The 25160-nt window shown below is 43.1% G+C and overlaps 1 protein-coding gene across 2 annotated transcripts in view; it reads left to right on the top strand.

Moving 5' to 3' along the window:
• Positions 1 to 25160, top strand: part of SH3GL2 (SH3 domain containing GRB2 like 2, endophilin A1) — a 702686-nt gene that overhangs the window by 337257 nt on the left and 340269 nt on the right. For both annotated transcript variants that reach the window (XM_086961467.1, XM_086961468.1), the window contains exon 2: positions 22170 to 22238. In XM_086961467.1, the coding sequence (XP_086817593.1) occupies positions 22170 to 22238 (69 nt within the window). The remainder of the gene's footprint in view (positions 1 to 22169; positions 22239 to 25160) is intronic.

The following is a 25160-nucleotide window of genomic DNA, read 5'->3' as shown; positions in this document are numbered from 1 at the left end:
TTCCTGTTTCTGCTTCACGCACTGCGAGAAAGCAGTGGGGCAACGCTTCTCTGCCCTAGTGGTTTGCATTCAGAATATTTTTGTGGGGACAACGAGTACTCAAGCCACAAAGCAGGTTGTAGTCTCCAGTTGTAACTTAATAAATCTCAAAAGCATATCTCCTCACCCCAAAATACCACCTTTGCACCAAACTGCTGATATCTTTCGTCCTTTGCTGCACTGTGCTGATGCCACCTCAAGGCTTACTTTATAACATGCTTGTGATAAACATTTATTACAGATGGTAATGTGCAGAAATTAGGAAGAAGACTGTGAGCGGGGCGAGGGAGAGAGCCCTTGCGCATTATGAGAGTTAACCCTTATTTAAGTGCAATATTTGGCAGTTTCTTTGTGATCATCAGACACTGGATCAAGGTGCTGTGTGTTCAATCACAGTTGGTTTGCATTTAAGTCTTGCACTCTGAAAGAAGGTGCACAGTCACCTTTCACTTGTGTGAAGAGATGGGCAAAAGTCTTGCTCGAAATCTGTCATTTGCCCATCATGGAGTTCACCAGGTGAATTGAAGCAGCCAGCATCCACCTCTGCAAGGACACTCAACAAAATTGATACCTGTTACAATCTAGCTTCCATGTCTCTTCCAAGCGTGACCAGCAAATCATCTGCTGAGAGAATTCCATCAGGTGGAGGCACAGAGGCTCCGTGGATGCTATTCAGCTGAGAAACCAGGCATTTAGTTACCACGCGGATAACAAAAATGGAGAAAGCCTCATTGACAGGCCTGCTGAAGCAGAGAAACCTGGTTTCAATAACAAGCGCTTGGTGGGTGTGCACTGCAGGCCCGCTGGCTGCTTCATCGCACGCGTCTATTACTTCTTGGTCTATCACAGCTGGGCTTTGTTTCAGTCACTAATGGCGACCACTTCAGCTCTCTGTGTCATGTGGAGAGGGGAGGAATAAGTGGCGTCTTTAAGAAGATCATTGTAGTATTTGAAGGGCCTCGCAAAGCTGTCTCACCTGCCAGGTCAAAAATAATAGCCGGTTTCTGTTTCTGAACCTGTATTTCCAACTCTCGACAATCGCCAAATAGTATTTGACTCTAAGGCGGTTAACATAATTCTTTACATAAAGGAGTTGGTTCTACATTTAAATATCTTTAGTTTCAAATTCCATTCCCTAGGCTGAATCTAATATTTGACTCTTTTTCTAAAGGAGGAGCGTTTCCATGCGTACCTAGACCTGTGGCCGCCCGTTGCGGCCATTGCGTTTGCCGCACCGTGGTGGCCGTATGTAAGGGGGAGAGGGGTTGGTAATCCCAGCTGTAGGTAAGGGGGAGGCTTCTGCACCCAAAACTCGTGCAGCCCGGGGCGGATCACCACCCCCCCTTGCTAGCCACTGGACCCCCCCTTCCCTTGCTAGCCACTGGACCCCCCCTTCCCTTGCTAGTCACTGGACCCTCCCTTCCCTTGCTAGCCACTGGACCCCCCCTTCCCTTGCTAGCTACTGGACCGTCCCCCCCTCCCTTGCTAGTCACTGTTGCCATGTCCCATGTTCAACACACTGCCACTGTTCCTGTGTTTAGACTGATGCATCATGCAGTTATTAGTCATGACTTTTGGAGGGTGCAGTGGCATCTTTTGAGGCATTGTCAGTTTTAAAAAAACGATGTAAATGATCCATATTAATTAATAGAAATGATGTTTTTCATGTCCATAATGAAGACACGTAAATACGTAAAAAATTTGAAATTGTTTTTGATTAATTAAAACCATTACAAAAATACACATTGTTAAAAGTCACATATATTGAAACAGGTCAAAATACCTTTCTAGAAACTAAAAAGTCTCCAGTATAAGAGACGTCCTTATTCGGATTATGCTGAAGAGGGTTCAATATCTATGCTCATAATGAAGACAATGTTAAACATAAATGCTGCCTCTTTAGATGCTGGTAATATGGCACACTTTCCTCTGATCGCTATATAGAATTATTAACTTAAATTAGCTCAGCAGTCAGAGTCTTTCTTTGATCATTAGCATCAGTTGGTACTTTTGGCTGATAAATTGAAAATACAACTCAAAAGGTGCATCCTCATTTGCAAATTATCTGCAATGTTTGTCACATGGGATGTTGTCACAAAGTGACACATACTGCGGTTCTGAGATCCGTTTATTAACTAGCCTCGGCCCCTCCATTATGGCAGAGGAGCGTTCCCCTCACCCCCCCCCCCCCCCCCCCCCCCCTCCGATGCCAGCACCGCAAAAGATGAAATAAAATGGAAATATTACCATTTTATTTTTCCCTGTCCCCAGCCCGAGATGTGTTTGGGGAGCGGGGCCACTGCTTCTAACTGGCAGCAGGGGAGAGGTGCTTACTCCATCAGTTTACATGGCACATGTCAGTTTGCCGACTGTCTTGTGATGGCCAGCCTGACATGCACAGTGTAAACCTTTCCACCCAACTGTCTGAGACCGCTAGGTGGCGAGCAGGCACAAGCTCTCAGTGGCTGCAGGAGCCTAGAAGCAGCCCGCTCTGGCCAATCCTGGCACTGCTCTCATACTGCTAACATTTTAAGCTTATTGTAACAGACAATGGTCCCTGAGTAACCAAAGAGTAGAGATGAAATCAATACAGCTCTAATCGGTACTATATTTTAGCCATTATCCAGCAGGATAAGGGCAGTTTAATATGCAAATAAATTAGATAAACAAAACATGTGAATTAATTACAGTGGGACACAACCTGTATCCATGAACTCACATAGCAAGGGGAAATGAAAAACGGCTCATCCAGCATGTAGTTGTTTGTATCAAATAATTACAATACAATGTATGTATGTATGTATGTATGTATGTATGTATGTATGTATGTATGTATGTATGTATGTAGGCATACTTATATAGCGCATCTGTCACCCAAAGGTGACAAACAACAATTACAGAGGGGTCACCTTTACACATAATATAGCATGCAAATCACTGTGTATAAGGTTGACAACTTTGTCAACGGCCTTTCGATCCTTAACCAAGAGATATAGGACCATCATCAGGATTTTCAAAATATAGTGCCTGAAAACATTTGCCTGTAGTTTACTAAATCAAGAGAAGGTATAGTTTGGGAAAATAAGAGGGGAAAAAAATACATAAGACAGTGAGTAAGGGCTACAATCAGTGATGTCGCATAGTAAAAAGGGGAACCGAGAAGGGGCCAGTTTAGGTTTTACGCGTAGATTCATTAGTCAATAACCAGGTAGAAGTATTGCAAAATAAAGAGGCTGTGCTTTTAATGAGGAGCAGAAGAGAACCTCAGTAATGTGGGTGCGAGGCATTCTTAACCCACTGATGCACTTGCACTGCCTTCAACCTGAACACCAGAGTTCTCAGTTGTGGTTCGTTATAAACTCTGTTTAAAATGAGCCACGACTGACATCTTTGGCGTTGACCAGGGATTGCTGGCCAGTGGTTGCCTCACCAAATAATTAGGCCGCCAGCCACCACTAAACTATAGCATTGAAGGCTGATATGCAGAAGACTTGGGATACTCATCTTTTTGAAGCCCGACTAGTTTATAGTTTTTGGGAAGGGATGTTACTTGTATGCTTATAAAGTTCCCGCAGCTAACTTACTGACCTGGAGTGTTGGAGATAAATCACTAGGATTAATGGGGTATACACAGATATGCCTACCTGTGTGGTTACTTTATATGAGTTATATTGTATGCATTTTATGTTAGGCACTTGAATTCTGTTGGATCTGAATGGTGTGCTAAAGAACTTGGTAAATCCTACATGTATGTGGATAGTGGATGGTAACCCAGCCTGGTTGGAGGGTGTAGTGCTTAGTGATGTGTATGAGTCCCTCATTTTTTATCAGGATGGCTTTGGAAGTGGTACACCTTTGTATCAATCAGGTTACTGGAAAACATAGAGACGTCACCAGTTAAAACCTTGCTTTATAGTACTGATCTAGAACCAATTTATATGTAAGTAATGAGTGAATGTTATTTATTCAAATATCTGGTATGAGGCAGTGAGGACTTTTGACGCCATTTATCTGTTTGGTATTGGGAATGGGTTTGCTGACAAGACTATTTGTGGTGGTGCATTTCTGTACCAGTCCTTTTACTCACTATTACTTTTTGGTACACTTCTTGCACAACCTATGTTTTCTGACACGTAGTAAGGACAGACTGGTGATTGGGTGGAGCTGTTTTTGTCGTTAGATTGGCAAATATGGGCCAGATTTATCATTCTTTCTCACAGCGCAGCGCAGCAAGCCACCTTGCTGTGCTGCATGAAAGGAAAAGGGCGGGAATGTGCCATATTTACCATTTATACAGCGCATTCCTGTCCTTTCCTAGCACTGGTGCAGTTTTGGCTGCCTAGCGCCAATGCATTATGGTGCTAGGGTGCCTGTGCTGAAGGCAGGATAGTTACTGCTCAGGAAGGGACACCATCCTGCACAAAACCAATCCTGAGAGGCATTTTCTTCTTAGTATGTAGCAGAATACAGCACACAGAAAGAGGAAAAAATAAGAAGAAATAAAGATATATCTCCTCAGTACGCCTCACCTAGAGAGGCGTAGCATTTTGACACATTCCCAGCTCTGCCACTAATTGTAAATATGGGAATGCACCAAAATCCATGGGTGGATTCGTGGGAACGCCCATGCTCCACCCATGGAGCGCCTTCCTGCTGCAGAGTATCGTAAGACAGTGATTTGTGCTGCCTTGTGTTATTCTAGATTTATCAAGCGATGCAGGGCCAAGCAAGGTGGCTTTGTGTGGCTTGATGAATGTCACTTATGTTATGCGTCACCCTTGTGCCCCCTCGCATGGTGCGAGAGTACCACAAAACCTTGATAATCTGGCCCTATGAGTTCTTGAAACAAGCACCAATTGATTAAGACTGTCCTGACCCTTATATACAAATGTTTTATTCTATTAGAATAAACCACTTGTTGTCCTGGGTGAAAGAAGAACATCCGTTGGTGATGGGTACTGAAGAAGGTGGTTGAGAAAACTTGAACTCCGTCTGAAACGTGCATTGCCCAGTATTGTTTGGAGATCCCAGATCAAGACACAACCATGGAAGACTGAATGAGAAGTGGTCTCATTGTTGGGCTATTGGAAAAACTCTTTCTGGGAGTCTTGGGAAAAATGTATCCTTATGGAGGGTGAAAGAGTGTGGTTGGGAATGAGTGATGATGTCTCAAGTGATTTTTAATTTTTGTATGGTATGTATTTAATTTTTGTGCTGTATTGTTGGTGGGATAAATACACTTGCAATCATGCACAAATAATAATAAATAATAATAGATATGCTTTTAAAAGTAAGGCAAAATATAGAAAAACAAAATATGTAAAATTACAACAATGTATGAACAATGGAAATATATTTGATATCATGTTTTTGGGTCAGTGGCTCTGTTGGATTAATTCCACTTATTAATGTAGATAGTATGAGTGAGATTGTCCATTACTTGTTTGATGGTTTGCTTCCCCCATGTTCCTGAACGTAAAATAATATATTAGGGGGTGCCCTTTTTGTGAACAGACCCTCTTTTGCAAACTGCGCTTCCAGTACCTAAAATATCATAGGGCTGCATTGCGGCAAGCTTACTCCTTAGAGCAAGAATAACACGCATCTGAAAACCTTGATCAGTTGGCTCCTTTTATCCTCGAAGCTTACACCCCTAAATATGTTTTTTAAAGTTTGCATGCCACGGTTGCTCTTGATGGCGCCCATGGAAATAATCAAGACATCAAATCATAAGTGAGTCATTGGGACTGTCGCCTATACACTGATCAGAAAGGCGATGGGATTCTCCTGACAGCTGATGTGCACAAAGGATTTTTTTGTACATGCTGCAATTACTTGCAGGGGACAGAATGAGTGGCAGCTTTATCAAATAACTTCCTGCTCAAAGGATTGAGTCTTTAGAAATGGGTGATGGTGTAGGTCTTTTATCGTACAGACAACCTTGATAACGCGCTAGGTGACAAATGGTATCATAACAACAGACAGCATCTGACAGGAGCTTCATGGCAGGACATGGAATAGAAATCGGAAAAATGGCAGAATGCAATTCATCGGTCTAAGCAGAAGAGCAGTGCCTCCTGCTCTGTGACACCAACTGATACAATCAATCGACGCCGCTCTCTCCCGCGATCTCCATGTTTCAATAAAACAATATCACAAATCTAGCAGGAAATCGGTGCGGATGGAGCAGGCCGGACAAATCAGGCCATTATTGTACCAGTTGCGGCTGGCATAACGGGCAGGTGGGGAGTGGGGGGAAGTGCCACGCATGTGGGGGGTGAGTTACGCGTGGGGGGGGAGGTGGGAGGGGTTTAATTAAAATTAAACTTACCTTCCCCCGGGTCCCTCGTTTTCCTGCTGCCGCAGCTCTCCTCAGGAAACACCCACCCACAGGCAACCTCCCTTCCCTTTGCCAATCACTACGCTGCAATGACAGTATTGTGTTTGGTGTGGACAGCACCCAGCCGGGCGCCTAATGGGAAGCCATTTTCTAGATGTAGGCTGCATGCAGCCTACATAGAGACAAGGGAGAGTGCACATAATTGCTTTGGTCGTCCCCAGAGGGCCGACCAAACAGTCAGGGCCCACAACAGTGGGCTAGCCATGCCTCCCCTGTTTTCCAGCAGACCCGCCCACAACCAGGCACTTCTGCTCTCTCCCAGTGCGAGACGCAGAAACATAATTGGTAGTTTTACCATTTTATGTTTCTGTTGCAATGCCCCTGCGCCCTACTGGCGGAGCTGCCCCTGCATTGTACACACGCTTCTGTGCTTGTTTTCACTCAGAAATCCATATCACAACCTCTTTACCAAATATAATGTATCAGTTCCTCAATGAAACAGTGCAGGCGCATTCAAAAACAATTTCCTAGCTCACCGGGAGACGGTGTCCACTAACAGTTCTCTGAATTGGTCAACAACTTCTCTAACCATGCAATGGTATGCAAGGAATGAGTGATAGTGAAGAGAGCCACAGCAACAGGCCACAAAAGACACTGAGCCAGAAATGACGCTTGTCAAGTAGCAAACACAATCCTTTTAAGACAAGTATGTTGCGTATGAGAAAGGGGATAGAAGGAAGAAGGTGAGGAATCTCAAACTAAATAAAGACTTACAGATGAATGACATTGTGACACACCACCAAGACCTGTTCAGGAATTTTTCTAGAACAACAGGGTTCCTCATTGGTAGTGAAAGAGCAAAATAGATTAACATCCCCACAGACATTTTAGACAAGATGCTCTTTGAAATTCTCAACATTACCGGGTATAGATTCAGTTATGTAACAATATTCCCTGCAGCCCCGGTGGTTCGGGGGGGGGGGAGGGGGAGGCGCGAGCCCCAGGGGGCTCCCTCCGGCACTGTGCAGAGGTGACATCTGAGAGCTCCTGACTGGGTCCAGAGGATGGGGCCCCTCCCCCCTCTATGTGCTTTGCAGGGGGGGGGGTCAAGTTTCGTTACACCACTGTATAGATGTCCACTCAGTTAAAGTAATATAAGCACGATTATTTCAGTAAAATGTTTATTTACAAGTTATGATCATAGCAATTTTCTCTACCAGGAGCTATTATTAACTCCCCCCCCCCTTCATCTCAGCTCCATAACAATGAGAGAGGATGGGGGCCCTCATCATGCGCAGATTCCACTGGCTTTATTTTCAACACAGAATAGTGATACCATCACAGCAGAACAGTAAAGAGGAAACAGGGCATAGCACTTAGACATCTAATTCAGATTTCACTGGTAAATTCATCACAGTCCGAAGTGGTGGCAACAGAAAGATATCCACCAGATGTAGCAAGAACTCGCTGGATGATTAGCATAGCTAATAGGTGAATTTAGAAGTGGCACATAATTTAAAAATTTGATTTTCTGCTATACCTAGATATTGCTGCATGCATAACAATTATGAAATGTGGAGGGCAGGAGTCTCAGAAGTGGTGACTACTTATTGCATGGAACAGCCTTCCCAACCAGGTTCAAGTACTGACGCACTAAAATACCCTTTCACACTGTCCAAATCCGTTTTGTCCTTGGACATCACACTAGACACAAACTTGTAGATGAAGGAACTCATCAAAAATACTGCCAAAGGCGCACACTACACACCAAAACATCGTAGGAAAATAAAACTGTTTATCCCCCCTGACGATCTTAAGATGGTAGTATAATCCTCAGTCCTCCGGAAACTTCGCAACGGCAATGCCACCCTGATAGGAACCCCTAAAAGTCACCTTGCTCCCCTAAGAACAATTCTCAATGCTGCTGCTGCCAGACTTGTCACAGGAATTAAACGGGTTGACCACATCTCACCTGCCCTCAAATGTCTCATTTGGCTTCCCATTGAAGGTAGATGCATCTACAAGACAGCTTGTAACACCCACAAAGCCCTACATACAAAAACACCCAGTTATCTCGAAACTGAACTATCAAGAGCAGGATAAAAGCTGGGCTCTGAGAAGCTCCAACTCCCTTTTTCTCATGCCTCCCAAACTTAAAAAGAAATCATTGCTGGCATGGTCCTTCTCTGGAAACGGCCCCAAGATTTGGAACGCACTCCCTAAGGACCTACAATACAACCCCTCCTTTTCTTGCTTCAAATGGGACCTCAAATCTCTTCTACTCAACAGCTACTTCAACAAAAACTCAAGCTGATTTACCCCTCTCAAAGATTCAACCCTCTTTGTCAATTTCCATTAGGGAGGTCCCCTGACTTACTAACTAAGCAGTCTCGTAACTGCCTCCATCCTCATTTCCCAATTGCATGATTTATATATATTACTGTATCCTGACTGTGGACTACATTACTGCTCTATTGTCCTATATTTTTTCTAACTGACTGTTTTAACCCACTTGGCTTGTTCTTGTACTTCTTGTAAATGTATTTCTCAAGACATGTAAAGTGCTCTCATACCGTTAGCTCCAGCTAGCACTATATAAAACTCAAATAAAAAATTAAATAATATTAACAAATTGTAATCTCCATAGACGTCAGTTTGTCTTTTGGCCTTCGGCTGTCTTGAAAGCGAGTGTCTTTCCAAGTTTGCTATTACTTTTCCCGGCTCACGTGCTCCTTCTTAAGCTGCAAATCATACAAAAGGGTTTGATTTGATAGGGGATAAAAAGTGAAAAATTATCAGAAAGTACTTGTGATTGTTGAACCCACAGGAAGATGGTCCCTCCCCAATCACCAGGCGCTTTCACATGATAGCGCCTTCACTGAGAAGGTCTGGAACACTGACTTGGGCAGTAGCTGCCCATGCCTTGTGAAAACCTGTGTGAAGCCACAACCCAAACAGACCTGTTAATCTATGCATTTGTAATTTTGATAATACTGTACTAGATGTGTTGGACTAATTGCTGGAGTATGTAAACTTTCCAATCCCCTTGACTCTTTTTGAGGAAAAATAGGCGTGAAAACTGGTGGCTCAGCCAAGGTTTGATTCTCTAAGGCATGCCCCCCTACTGAGGCAGTATAATTATTTGAGCAAGGCCAGAAGTGCATTGGGGTCACTGAGCACAACAACCTAAAATAGCACTTACAAAAAGCACACGATGTTACTGCTCCAATAGAAAGGGGGAAGGAAGCAAATCAGCTTGATCCAAGCACAGTGGGATCTAGGGATTTTCTTTTTTTTGTGAAAGACCCAACAATTTCCCAAAAAATAAATTAATAACGTAAAATACATTTTCATACATTTTGTTACTTCTTGAGTAACTTTTCTCTGCAAGGGTGTTAGTTTGCACAAATAAGCCATTGGAGATACTGGCATGAGACTGGCTTGGGGAGAAAATTAGTCGTTCAAAAAAGTGTCTCTGCAATACATTTTCTACTCAAATTAGTCTTTAGTAGAAAGAAGTCACACAAAATATGACATTATAGTAAAAATAGAAAAAATACTGCCGATGTTACACACCAAAAAATGTGGGAATTATGAAAGTGTTATGCCAACATAACGACAATCTCACTGTGGTTTAAATCAGTTGGTATATTACAAAGTTGGGAAGTTTTCATTGCTTAATTCATAAAAGATCATACTTTGGCAAAAGAATAAGAAATGACATGCTGAACAATGATTGGATTATAAAAATCAAACAAACCTTTTTGTAGTTCTACACAACTAGCCATAGGTTCCTAGGCCAGTTGTAGATTCTCCGCCTTTCGTACCTTAACCTAGCCCGTTCCATGGGCCACATAGCACTTAAGTCTTGCAGGGTGGGCTACTGTCCGTTATCACATTGCAGGACACTTTGCGCAAACAGAAGCTTGTGAGACTTTTTTGTGGGTTCACACAACACATTTCTTGGTGTTTCACTACACAATCACTTGCTCTGAATCAGTCCCTTTTAAAAGATGTAGTTAGGTTGGCTCGATACGTTGCTAATCAGGTATGATAAATGTGGCATACTATATTTGAGCTCCAATACTTTTATCACCTCCTGGAATGAACTTTGACTGCTCGCTATTGGGAGTGACACGTTTCTAAAAGGAATAACACATAAACAAATGAAATAATCAGATCTGAAACAGCAATCTTAAACAATGGTACCTCCACAAATGCTGCCACTTAATCACCTACAGCCGCTGACCCAAATGTTCTCTCAATATACTTCTACTTTTTACATTTTACATAAAAATAAATTGTGGGACATTCGAGAAATAGGTATCAAAGAGAAGTCAGAAGATGCTGAGAATGTTTTTTGCATAGAGCAATGACCACAGCTTTTTCACTTTTTTGACATTGGTGGGAACTGATGACGAGGCAAGGAAGATATTGCAAAGGGAGGTCAGGGCAGGAGCTATGATCTCTAGCTCTCCAATCAGGACTTGCACAGGAAAAGGTCCCACTGGGATTGAGATTTAATAGACGGATCAAGAGGAGTAATAGAGTACACAGAGAGCAGGCTGAAATTTAGCAGGCAAACTGAGGTCAGTTCAAGATCACAACCCTTTGTGAAGGATGACACATGCGTCTCAAAACTAAGACAAATGTTTACAGGGAAAATAAAGAGATGGTGTTAGAAATGGGGGTCTCTAGTTGGCAGTGGTATGCATCCTGTCCAAAAAGGGACCTTTCCTTCGAGTAAGGATAATGGGATTATACACCCAAGATAGCACTTGCTCACCACTTTGGTAACTTGGCAGGAGCAGTCAGGCATATCTCAGAGGCAATGTGTAAAGTATTTGTACATAACACATACAGTAACAGAGAGAAAACACTATAAAGGGACACCCCACTAGTTTAGGAAAATAAAGTATCTTCATCTAAACCAAACAAGACCAAAACAACGAAAATCCTACATACACAATTCACAATATGAATTTTAAAAGGTTTTAGCAATTCTGTCCATAGAACTCTATGATTGCGATGCATTTACACAAAGTACCTTCAGATGTATCAACATTCACAAGGAAACCAGCCGCAGAGGAGGGAAGCATTGGAAAACACGCAATATTTTGGTTCCCGAACCCTTGGGGAGGCAATGCTTCAGTTCTGCTGCAGGAAGGAGAAGTGCATTGAATTTGGCCTTAAGGGGAAGCGATGTGACAAAAATCAAAACGATTCTGGTCTGTGGGCGATACGTAGGAAAACTTGGTGCACAGGTGCGATGCGTGGAAATCTAGACGTGCTGGAGGTTGATGCGGCGGCAAACAGACGCTGCATTGATTTCTTCAACCATGGTCCCATGATGCGTCGATTCTTTCAGCTGCACAGCAGGGCATGCGTTGTAGTCAGTGCCAGGGTCTTGGGCTTCAGAGACACGGTGCACTTAATTCGGGCTGCAGCGGTTTCTTTGGACGCTGACGGGCGCTGCGTCGATTACTTCAGCCACATGGTGGCGGTGCATGGAAATTTATCCTACATGGCTGTGATGCATCTGAAAAACAGGCGCTGGAAAGGCGATGCATCGATTTTTATGGTTTCAAGCAAGTCTTTGCAGCAGGAATTATCTCCAAGGGTGAAGCTCTGGATTTGGCACCAAAAGGCAAGTCAGAACTCCCAGCAGTGGAGTTCAGGGATGCTGCAGTCTTTGATGGCCCTGAGACTTCTTAACATGAAGCAAGCAGACACAGCCCTTGGAGAAACTTCACAAGCAAGATCACTGTAAAGTCCAGTCTTTTTGCTCTCCAAAGCAGAAGCAGCAACTGCAGGCAAACCCAGCAAAGCAACACACAGCAAAGAGTAAGTACTCCTCCTCGAAGCTCTTCAGCTCTTCTCCTTGGCAGAGGTTCCTCTCGATATAGAAGTATTCTAAAAGTTTGGAGTTTTTGGTCCAATAATTATACCCCTTTTGGCCTTTGAAGGAATTGTAGTTTACAAGTTCCTGACTTGCCTGGCCTTGGCTCCGGACACACTCCATGGGGGTGGAAACAGCATTGTGAGCGGACAGGCGCAGCCTTATTCAGATGCAGGTGACAGCTCTTTCCATCACTCTAGCTTAGGATGACCAGTATATGCCGGCACACCGCAACTCCCTTCGTGTGACTGCCTGAAGTGAATGCACAAACAGGTCCCTGTGAGTCTAAATCAGATGTTGATTCCCCAGGCAGACAGAGGCATAGGATGGTTAGACAAGAAAATGGCCACTTTCTAAAAGTGGCATTTTGAAAAACAATTTAAAAAACACCTTTACTAAAAGATGTGTTGGAGAGCCCAAACTCCAAATCTGCAGCTGTTCCGAATTGAAAGTTACACTCGTCAAATGTTACAAAGCAGCTCCAATGATAACCTGTAGGGGAGCTGGTCCTTGCAATAGTGAAAAAACGAAATTGGTAGTATTTCACTATCAGGACATGCAAAACACACCAGTACATGTCCTACCGTTTACCTACACTGCACCCTGCCAATGGGGGTAACTTGGGCCTACCTTAGCGGTGCCTTACATGTAGTAAAAGAGAAGGGTTGGGCTTGGCTAGTGGGTGCACTTGCCAGGTCAACATGGCAGTTTAAAACTGCACTCAGATACTGTAATGGCAAGCTTTAAACATGTTTGCAAGGCTACTTGTAAGGGTGACATAACCAGTGCTGCAGGCTTACTAGTAGCATTTTATTTACAGGCCCTGGGAACACCAAGTTCACTTTACTAGGGACTTACCAGTAAATCAAATATGCCAATCATGGATAATCAATCAGAATTACAAGTTACACAGAGAGCATATTCGCTTTAGCACTGGTCAGCAGTTCTAAAGTCCTAAAGCCAACAAACACAGGTCAGAAAAATAGGAGGCAAAATGCAAAAAGTTTGGGGATAACCCTGCAAAAAGGGTCGAACAGATGGAAAGCTGAAAACTTCAGTAGAAGGCTTAATGGACTTTGCAGCATACCCTGGTCTAAAGGCATTTTTACTTTTCTCCAGCCTTTTACTTTTTTTGATGATTCTGCCCACTTACATCCACCTCCCTCTTCTATGCTCTACTTTTCTTCTAATCTCTTTTCTAAACCTATCACCCACCCTTGCTGGTTCAGCCCCCTCATATATCCAGTTCATCCCCACATTATCTTCTCTTCACTTCTAATGCCCCCCAAAGTATCTTACCATCTCTCTCTGATTATGCCACTCTTACACCTATCTGTTTCCTCAATGCTCAGCTCCTTTCCTCTCATATTTCCATCCAGCCTCTCACCTTCTCTTGCCTCAACTTTCTTTGCTGGTTCCATCTCCTTTACATCAACCTCTCCCTTCCCTCCCGGACTCTTTTTGCTGGTTCTGCCCCTCTTACATCCACATCTCCTCTCCATACACTGCTCTTTACCACTCTTCTCCCCCTAGCCTTTTACATTGTTTAAGCTGTTCTCATCCTTTACATCCCTTTCTCCCCTCCTACTCTTTTACATCTTATTATAGGTGGGTGAGGCCAGTTAAATCTCAAGCCAGAGGCCAGGCTTTCCTCAGCTGGAGGCCCTCTTGGAACCTCATGTGGCCTAGTGGCTAGAGCTGCCCACCATGCACCATGAGGAGCCAGGCTCGAATCCTGGTCCTGACTCAGCATCCTGTGTATCCAAGCAAAGCGCTGAGCAGAAAAAAAGTGATCTTTGTCTGTTGTGAAGCACTCATATGTCCATGGCCAAGGTTTGTGCTATGTAAAACAGCCAACAATACAATTTGGACCCTGTTTGTCATCACCCATGCTTTAGTCTCACCCTCCAAGAATTAAAGTCAAAGAATTGAGCTTTAATGTCATACAGAGATATCCATCTAGTGACTGAATTACACAGTGAGAAACTGTAAAATCTAGGATCAATCCTGGTTGCCCTGCTTAACCAAGCTGTGTGTTCCTAGGCAAAGGCTTTGTTTCATTATCACATATCAGCGCAGTTTCAAATATGTGCATTTAGGGTGTGTGTTGTACAGGCATCTCTTGTGTTTGATGTATTAAACTATAATTATTCTCCCTGTTTATTAAGACTCTAGTCCACATATAGAGTATGTGAGCGCTGACGTTCATCTTAGCCAGGGCCACTGGTATTATGTATTTTTTGGTCGCTGCATTTTCTGCATAATTATGGATTAGCTGTATTTGCCACATTATCCATTTGCTGCATAACCTGCAGCTATTAAACAAAAACATAATTTTGTTTCTAGTTACTGCACAGAGAAAACCCTTAGCAAAAGTTGACTGGTCATCTTTCTGGTGCTTATTGCTGTATTCGGGTTTCATACTGGTACTAATGAGATGAAACCTTTCCTCACATTGTAATAACATGGGAAAAATAAAAAAGAATAAGGTAATGCTATCACAAAATGTGTTGTATTATGCCACGTAAATTGTTCTTTCTTGCCGCATGTTATTAAACCCTGTAGCATAATTTGGTCCTTTACTGATGCATAATTCCAGTGGCCCTCCTCATAGTTCACTAATACCATTAGCATCAGGAAGTGGGCAGGAATGTTTGTCAGCTCATGTTTAAAAACCCTCACCCTTACTAAATACATATCAATGCAGTGATATTATCTTAAAGTACTTAGGTAAAATGCCTCCGTGAGTTAAATAAATATGCTTTTTTGAATTTTGATGAGCCATATAGACTCTTCCTGTTAGTTTGTTGGCTCTCCCACCTCAAAATGCTATCCCTTTCACCTCTTCTCTCCCCCAGACTCTCACTGACATTCTTCCCCTGTCTCCCTTTCTTTCTTCCATCCTAAGGGAGTAATGCTCATTGGTGATGTGTCATGATTCTTTCTTTTGTTGTGAGCCATGGAGGGCTCCTTGCTTTTCATTTGCTGAGCGGCAAAGCTCACTTCACACCTAAGGGCACTTTAGGTACACATCTAATCGCTGCACTGGGAGGGGCCTTGATGTATTAAACTATAATTATTCTCCCTGTTTATTAACCGCTTCCGTGCTGATGACGGAACCGCTCCGTCATCAGCTGCGGTAGCACTGTGCTGATGATGGAGCGGTTCCGCCATGGCCCGCTCGACGCGCCTGCGCGGCGCGGATTTCGCGCCTGCGCGGCGCGATCTATTGAGCGGGCAGGGCCATGACGGAACCGCTCCGTCATGAGCACAGCTCAACTGAGGCTGGTGACGGAGCGGTTCCGTCACCAGCATGGGCGCGCTGTGCGGCCCCCCGCCCCCTTAGCGCTGCAGCAGAATAGCCGCCGCAGCGAAGGGGTTAAGACTCTAATCCACATATAGTGTATGGGAGGGTATGTGTTCCGCCACCACTGCTCCCTGGACCCCGAGACGCAGGACTATTTTTAAAGGCAGTGCTCTGGTGCGGGACCCCCTGGTTTTGAGCAGGGCGATGTGCAGCTATCCGCACTGCCCATGCCTAGAGTTGGCCCTGCACTCACAATATAACTAACATCTGGTCATGATTATGTCACTTTGGTCTGTGGTTCTCCCTGTCCTGTAAGTCAGGCTGCCCTTGACATAAAAGAACAAAATAAAAGCGGACTTTACCATTCCTGCAGGGCCGGACTGGAAACCCAAAGCAGCCATGGCAATTTTGTCGGACCAGCCCCCGGTAAAGCACTGCCTAGCCCGTGGAGGCTGGAAACCCTTGCTGGCCGCTTTTGTTACTGGGGGCCGATATTCCAACACTGCTGCAAAACAGGCCCGAGTAACAAAACCTGGACCCGCCCATGCAAAACCGGCCCCCACACTTCCAGCCTACCAAGAAAAAACCCAATGCCTGCTACGGCCAGTCCGGCCCTGCCTTCCTGGAGTAGATGAAAGTCTCTAATCTGTCCTCTAGTCCTCAACCCGACAGATTCTGCATGTAGGATTGCTGCACCTCAGTTAGCACTGCACATTTTGATCAAAACAGAGACCAAAATAGGCGTATGAACATAGTGAAGCAGAAAACTGCTCATCAGTTTGCTTTCAGAGCATGCGATTCGCTCTAAACCTGCATTAGCAAAAGAGAAGCAACCCCGGGGATAAGGACTGACTAAGATATGTATGAAATAAACTTATTTTCACAATTCACTCATATACAAATGTTGCAACTTTTCACATTTGCACCTTGATCAAAATCAGCACCTGGGAGGTTGCAAACGTGCAAACTCCACATCTACACACTTTGAAGATATAGATATATCATCAAGATACATATATGAGGATATTTTTTCCTTCAATATTGTGTCCACGATATACCGTGTTATCATGATCCTTACCTGGTTATTCTGGGGACACAACTCCAAGGAACAATTTGTTGAAGCTAGTCAAGCACTTCTGAGTGATCGGTCAACCATCTGCACTCAGCACTGGACGGAAAATGGACCACAAATTGTCCACCTTGATTTATTTCATATTTATGAAAATTTTTAAAACAAACTTCTGTCTCTCCCTGCAAATGTAGGTATAGGTACTGGCTCAGCTATTTTTAATATATGTATTCAACATTTTGATCCAGTGTGAAGTTCTCGAAGAAAAAAAGAATGATCACTTGAAAGTTCAATAGACAAATATGAAATGACATTTCATTAATTAAATTAAAGTATAAAGCAGCAGAAATGGAAATCGGTAATCTTTCCATACATATGTACATCAGGATTAAATCAAGAATTTTGAGATAGTTGGAGCAAGTATTCCCCAAATTGGTAAAACTTGGTGGAACCTTTATGTTTTGCTTCTGAGATTGCCACTATATATTGAGCAATCCCTCTAAAGTTTTTCATTTGCATGAAATCTCTTTAGGTCTCGTCTAAGCAGCTCTTGCGCTGTCTCTTCGAGACATGCTGTCTTCAGAATATGGGCTTGAAGCTCCACCCATTGCCCGCCCATGTTTTCAATTGGCTCTTTTTATTGTCCTTTGTTAATGCTTCATTGTGTTTGGTTACTTTGCTTACTAGTCATTCCTTTTCTATTCTTGTAACCCCCACATGAGAACGGCCCATATTACATGTGTTACTCAGAAAGTTTAATTTATGCTTTGCTTCTTCAGTGTGGCTGCTGTTGCAGGCACAACAGCTACGCACTGTCAAAAACTTACTTCCCGACATGCAAAGTAATATTTTATTTATTTATGTTATGTTTCTGCTCGACATGCACAACATTTCAGGCAGGCGGACGCTGCATTTTTAAAGTTTCTTTACTTTTATAGCAATGACAGTACACTTGCTTTACTTTTAAACATATTAATGTTAAGTGGGGCGTGCCGCGATTGCTACAATAGTAAATAAATAGAAAAAAATATGGCAGCCCCATAACTATTTTTCTTCTATCTATTGACTTTTGTACCAATAGCAGCATGCCACGCTTTAACTTTAAACATCTAAAGCAAAATCGTGCCGTTCTGTCATTGCTTCAAAAGACAATAGAAATAAAAACAAAGGCAGACGGATGCTGCATTTCTTTTACATTGCAAAGCAATATCTCTACATTTAACTAATGCAAGACCTATTGAAGTGCAAATGCTTGTTTCCATAGCACACAAGTTTGGTGTTGGTGTGTCCACCCCAGGTGACTTCCCCACTTCTTCCTCCCATCATGCTAATATCCAGACTCCCTGATTTTAGCAACTGTTTCTTTGAGTATTTAGTGCCTTGATGCAGTGTGGAAGGAGACATTTTTACGTCTCGTTCTTTTTGTTATATTTTCTAAGGCGTTTTGTACTCACCACAAAGGGATTGATAGGTATTTGGCTAAAGCCGAAAGCCTGGGTCACTGCTTCAGATGCTTTTATAATGTGAAGTGAGATTAATGCTTCCGAGATCGCTTCCTAGGTAAATGCTTTCAGGAGTGATACAATGAGAGAGGAGAGAGAGAATGAGAGAGAGATAGTATCATTACTGGTGTCCAGCTGGACTAATGTGTGCTGTGAAAGTGTCAGGCTTGAAAGGGTCTGAATGTAATGGTTTTTGCACTGAGCACTGGGAGATATTACAGAGAATGTATCAGTGTATGCAGCCAGCAAAGTCGTGGACCAATATTGAAAGCTTTAGGGAAAGGTATGGGATGGCTTGGGTGGAGTGGGACTGCAGTGCTTTAAATGGACAGTTACTGTCCGATACTGAGCACCTGCACTTCTTCAAATTGAAACGAAGAGTGACTGCACTTATCAGCACTGCTGCAATAGATTTAATGGGAGAGTACCTGCACTTCTCAGCACTGCTGCAATAGATTTAATGGGAGAGTACGTGCACTTCTCATCACTGCTGCAATAGATTTAGTGGGAAAGTACCTGCACTTCTCAGCACTGCTGCAATAGATTTAGTGGGAGAGTACCTGCACTTCTCACCACTGCTGCAATAGATTTAGTGGGAGAGTACTTGTACTTCTCAGCACTGCTGCAATAGATTTAGTGGGAGAGTACCTGCACTTCTCAGCACTGCTGCAATAGATTTAGTGGGAGAGTACCTGCACTTCTCACCACTGCTGCAATAGATTTAATGGGAGAGTACTTGTACTTCTCAGCACTGCTGCAATAGATTTAGTGGGAGAGTACCTGTACTTCTCAGCACTGCTGCAATAGATTTAATGAGAGAGTACTTGTACTTCTCACCACTGCTGCAATAGATTTAGTGGGAGAGTACCTGCACTTCTCAGCACTGCTGCAATAGATTTAGTGGGAGAGTACCTGCACTTCTCACCACTGCTGCAATAGATTTAATGGGAGAGTACTTGTACTTCTCAGCACTGCTGCAATAGATTTAGTGGGAGAGTACCTGCACTTCTCACCACTGCTGCAATAGATTTAGTGGGAGAGTACCTGTACTTCTCAGCACTGCTGCAATATATTTAATGAGAGAGTACTTGTACTTCTCAGCATTGCTGCAATAGATTTAGTGGGCGAGTACCTGCACTTCTCACCACTGCTGCAATAGATTTAGTGGGAGAGTACTTGTACTTCTCAGCACTGCTGCAATAGATTTAGTGGGAGAGTACCTGTACTTCTCAGCACTGCTGCAATAGATTTAATGAGAGAGTGCCTTCACCTCTCAGGAGCAAACAGGGACTCTGGATAGTAAGTACCAGCACTTCTACATTTCCATTTAAAGAACTTGGTGGCTGGAACTACAATTGGCATTTTAGTTTCAGAAAAAACCTTGGAGTCTTCAGCTTCTTTCTGAAGAATTGGGGAATTGATTGTACATACCCTGAATGGATTCCCATTCTATGCAGCCTGAGAAACAGTAACATACTTGGCTAATACTCAGACAGATGCAGCCGGAATTTGGTTAACAAACTAACAAAAGAAGGATGTATCACATCTTTGCAGCATGGGTTTGTGATTATATACCATTCGAGTTACTTTTTCATACATATGAGCATTACCTGCTGTTGTGTCCTATGAAGGTAGACACTAGGAGCCAGGATGTATATTTAAGTCTTCTTTATTCAGTTTCAGTCCAAGTTACATCAGTCTTGACTCCAGCCAGCCTAGTGTGGTACCAGTCCCACAAGGAGCAGCCTGCCTTGCTGCTCAGCCCATCTCTAACTGCCAACACTCATCCTCTCAGACACCCAGGCATTCCACGCATCACAGGCACACCAACATTCTATGACCATCTCACACTCTGGCTGAGCAGCTTGAGGCAGCAGGGCTGGAATACATGTAAATACAACTAGCGTTCATGTAAATACATCTGAGTAGGATATAACACCTGAGTTTCCATTTCGAGTGATGGCAGCGAAATCTCTTGCAGCATCTGCGGTTTAAGAAGTGAGCCTACGAGTTCCGACGTATGAGGCCCCTGCCCTCACCCAGCCGTTCTTGATATATTAGACAGTGTGGGGACCTAGTGGATGCGTGCACTGACCTGCCCTGCGAATATGTTTGTTGGGTCACTGTGAGATATCCCAGCTCCTGGTGGGGGATGCCTAAGGCACATGGGAAACACAGATTGGTTGGGATAGGCTGAGTTGGGGCACCCTTGTACACTACACACATACACACACACACGTGCAATTTGGGGGTGGAGGGGTCTTGCTTTAGTATTTTTGTCCTGTATTGTTCACGTTGCAGTGTGTCAACATTTGGTACAACTGTTTGGTTTTTGGTATACGGATGCTTTGTCTGTGTGTCGTTGCCGGGTGGCGCCTACTCTATATCTAGAGAGGGTCGATGTGTTCGACCAGTAGAGTTTTGAAGAGAGGACGAGCGTCCTAGTGCATGATATCTGCCAACATTCTGAACTAATATGATTGAACAGTGTCTGACTTCCTTCCTCCACTGCGGAGTGTTGTTACTGGATACCAGATTTGGTCCCGTGTCATATGTCATTGAAACAGAAATGCAATTATTTTAGAAGAACTTTTAAGATCATGCGTAACTCATTTAAACTTTGTGTAAGCTTAGACTAAATTATTATGTTCTTTTTTTGAAAAGATAGTAGGAATCTTTTCGTAGTATATGGAACTGAAGTCCTGAAGCAGCAAAACAGCAAAAAAGGGTACATGTTCTCATTGACACCACAAACAGCCTACTAGTTATAAGGGAAGAGCCTGAGCTATGTGCCCTATCCTACGCACGAGGAAACATTGGAATGCACAGCAACTTTATCTCTATGGCAGACTGGTCAAACCAGTCCGACAACAGCTGGTAAGGGAGGTTACACCAGTTCATTCCTTTAGCAAAGACAGTCAATTGTTGGTCTGTCAGTCACTTTTTTTTTTTTTTTAAATAAGAAGACTTTTAGATAAGCTAATTCTACGCCATGTATTGCAAATTCTTGGTCATGGTGTTTCTGCTGTTGTACTTTGGAAAGAAATCTAGAAGAGCGTGGACAATTGCACATTCACTGATGTATGATGAAGATAGGTCGATATAGCCTGCTGTCTACCTTGAAGCTACATATCACAGCAATGCCTCCAGCTGGAGACTTTGGAATGTAACATCAGCGTAAACAGCTGTGCTTAATTTGTAACAATATAATTGCCAGGGCCCTCATCAGGAGGCCACTGCAGCTGGCTCCACCCATTGCCCCTGGCCGTGCTGCCAATAACAGTACAATTACAAAAGTGGTGGTGATGGACGGAGCATCTGAATCAATCAAACACTCACACCCAGAACGGTGATGGATTAAACCCAGATCTGTTGACTGGGTGTGAGTGTTTGATTGGTTCAGCTGCTCCGTCCATCACCACCCCCTTTTGTGCCGCCAATGACAGTACCAGCACAACTGCAAACCATCATATTCCTACAAGTGTAACAATTCAGACCATTAAAGGCCCCTAAAGCTATAAGAGTGGCTTGGGTGGCAGCCATTAGTAATTTTTAATGTATATTGAATTAATAAAAAACTGTTGTTGTGCTCCTCTCTAAATTAAACAAACATTGCAATCATGTGGCAAACTGTCATAAGGGTCAGTGTTGACAATAAAGTGCAGGTGCCGAGCACCAGAAACTACTGGCTCAAATTAAGCACTGGTAGCCAGACAATTTACACTGACATTTTTAATGTGTTTATTGTTCATACTCAATATTCACCATCACGGCAGCTGGTCCCATTGTTGCATGGCATATATTAACAAGTTATTTCACTCAGTAGTTGGTAGGGCCGACTCTATGAGGCACTACAATGTAGACATGTAATCACAGCGGACATTTTGGTGTCCAGAAAGGGATAAGAATGTTGCATTCACATAACGTGTCTAATAATCCACATGACATTAAAGTAATTGCGTTTTGATATTTTATGTATATGAATAACGTATTTTTGTACTCTTTCTCAACAGAAAGTGAGTGAAAAAGTTGGAGGTGCTGAAGGAACCAAGCTAGACGATGACTTCAAAGAAATGGAAAGAGTAAGTCAACCATCTTATAAATATCGAGACACTGACACAGTTATAAACAAATCATGATCAGATCCAAGATGGCGTAGACCCAACTGGGTATTCAGGTGGCTTTTGTCATATGTTTTAGGATGTAGCTGTTGATACACGTATTCAGACGAATGAAATACACATTTCCAACTTTTCTAAGCATTTGGGTCCACTATTCTGAATTGGTTCACGTTGTCTTTAAGCAATACCTGCAATAAATAGATACTGGTGGCTGTTTCTACAGTTTCCAAGACTACGGTAAAACGTCTGTGTGAATTTCTTGCCTGCAGGGAGGCAGGGCAGAGGAGGATCCACCTTAGTTAAATTTATCTGTAGGATGAATTATTTTGCCAGAATATTCGCAGCCGTGTTAGATAAATTGAACTACTACATTAATATTTGCTGACAGAGTCTGGTGCTTAATTGTTATTTTTCCTTTCCAACGCTAATTAAGGTTTGCACTGCATCCACCAGTTTGAAAAAAAATAATCAAAGTTTCAATTTTTTCTTGAATATTTTTTGTATTGTTAAGAAAGTGTTTGGATTTCAGTGCTTCTGAGATGTGTCTAAAGAAAGCGCTGGGGTATAAGATGATTAATTTCAGGCATCGATTATACTTGTGTGGCGCTACCTGCTTCTGGATAGCTGCTTCACACCCCGTTATACCGCAGGACTCGAGAGCAAGAATACTTGAGGTGGAGACTGACAGGTAGAGGAAGTGGAGATGTGGATTGCAGTAGGCTGGAAGAAGTTACTATTGTACATCATACAAGGTGGAAAGCAGGAACAAAGTTAAAGATTATTGTGAAAAACATACAGTTTAAGATTACTCTGAAATCCAAAGGGAGGGTCCTGCAGCTTTTTCAAATACATACTTGCTGTGCAGGTTCACAAGTAGGTGTGCATCCAGACTAGAATTATGTTTTTTTTCAGGCGTGGCTGGTTCAGGTAAAAGCGGGGGGGGGGGGGGGAGGGTGGGGTGGTGGGGAGGGTAAGTCTACCTATGACGAATATGTAAACTAAATACAAAAGGAATAACACCACTTACCTTGCACTTGCCGCATTGCCGAATTGGCGATGCGGCAGCGCAATGTAATTGGTTTTATTAATTCTTTAATTTTGTTTTACCTATTCCATCTCCCCCCTGCCCCGTCCCACCCCACCGCTCTGACCTGAACCGGCCACACCTGGTTATATATGTATTGTTATTATCGTGCCCTAAGAGTGCAACACCACATCTCTTTTGCTGCTGAAAACTCAGTCAAAAAGAGAAATGAGTAGAAAGGGGACTATATAAGGTGTTGTCAGATCATTCACTTTTTTAGTTCCTTCCTGAAATGCATGAAGGAGGAGATGTTTCTTATGTAAGAGGCAGAGCATTTCACATTGAAGGAGCCAGGACCAAAGAGATACAACCTCTAAGAGCCTTATGGAATGCGTGATCTCACAGATGACCCTGAGAGGACGAATGAAAAGATCTTAAGGGGGGTAGCTAATGTCTTGATTAACAATAAATCTGGGAGTTGTACCACAAGGGGAACAATCAGTAAAGTACAGTGCTTTGCTGGTCCAAGCCTTAATGGGAAGCCAGTCCAAAGCGTTTAAGACTGGGGTATTCCGACAAAACCGGGGTGCAGCTATCATTATGAGTGTTTGATTTTGGATGGTATGGAGTTGATCAGCTTTATACCTACATATATTTCAATGCAATAATCCAGTCTTGAGCTAGTAAACTCTGAAATAGTTGTATGACAGAGCAAGTAGAAAACAGATACAATTTCCTCAAGCTTCAGAGGGAAATAACTGCAACCGTCTGACTGCCCAAAGGTACGCAGGAAATTTAACCCCAAGACTTTTGATAAGTAAAATACTCAGATTGCCAGAGAGAGGACCACCAAGGAGCACTTTGGGAGAGACACTGCAAGATCCCTCACCAGGCTTGGAGATTTGTCCCATATGTTCCTCAGTGGAGGGTATCAGAGACACTTCTGTATCCAGCAAGCTCTCTGCAGTGGTAATCATATACCCCAAGAGCCTGTTAGACTTCATATGTATCATGTTGTTGCCTCGAGCTGGTCTAGGACTGGAGGTCTAAAGGTGAAAAGCTCCCCTAACTCTGCCACACCTATTGAACCGTCTGTAACATCCACAACAGAGTTTGCAGGTGCACATCTTCTCCATATCAATAAAAGGTTTACTCCATTTTTTCGGCAATAATTTCTTTAGGGATTGAAGGGCTATTTGGACTATGAAAAAGGTAAACATATACTGGTGTAACAATTTATACTATATGCTCTGCATGGTCTCCTCCTGTTCATACCTAAGATCATTAGCACTCTGCCACTACTCCTTTTCATGCTATACTCTCGAAGCTAAAGGAACCCTCACACGAAAGTGAATGAATGATGAGTTCTTGTCACTGCAGGATTTGCTTTCTTTGTTTAAGGTAAAATACATATGATTTTACACCTGTATATATGTAAAGGGACAACCAACTTGGAGCAACCGGAGGACTGAGAGCAATAATAGTTATGAGTAGGGAAAATGCTGATAAGATGCATTTATGAGCCCTATTGAAGAAGCACAACCCAAGAGCAATCTCAAAGTTTCCATTGATCATTAATATGTCCTGGGAGGAGGGCAAAAGTGTCTTATTTTGTGTTTTTCTGTTTCACTTTGGAAATAGCCGATTAGTCTGGTACTTGCTGTTAGAAATAGCCATCAAGCCCTTGGAGTCACTCTGCGTTCAAATGAGAAGGTCCAGTCCTTGTCTTCAGGGCATAGATCAGCAGGACAGCTTAGCAAAGCAAAGAAGCAGTACCTCAGAACAGTCAGTCATAGCAAAGTGGCAATTCTTTCAGCACAACAGTCTTTACTCCAGCACAGTTCTTCCCAGGTCCAGTA

Source organism: Lissotriton vulgaris, chromosome 3_1 (genome assembly GCF_964263255.1).
Source record: "Lissotriton vulgaris chromosome 3_1, aLisVul1.2, whole genome shotgun sequence".
NCBI classification, from domain to species: Eukaryota; Metazoa; Chordata; class Amphibia; order Caudata; family Salamandridae; genus Lissotriton; species Lissotriton vulgaris.
Note: the sequence above shows the minus strand (reverse complement) of the source record. Positions and strands in the feature narration are given on the sequence as shown.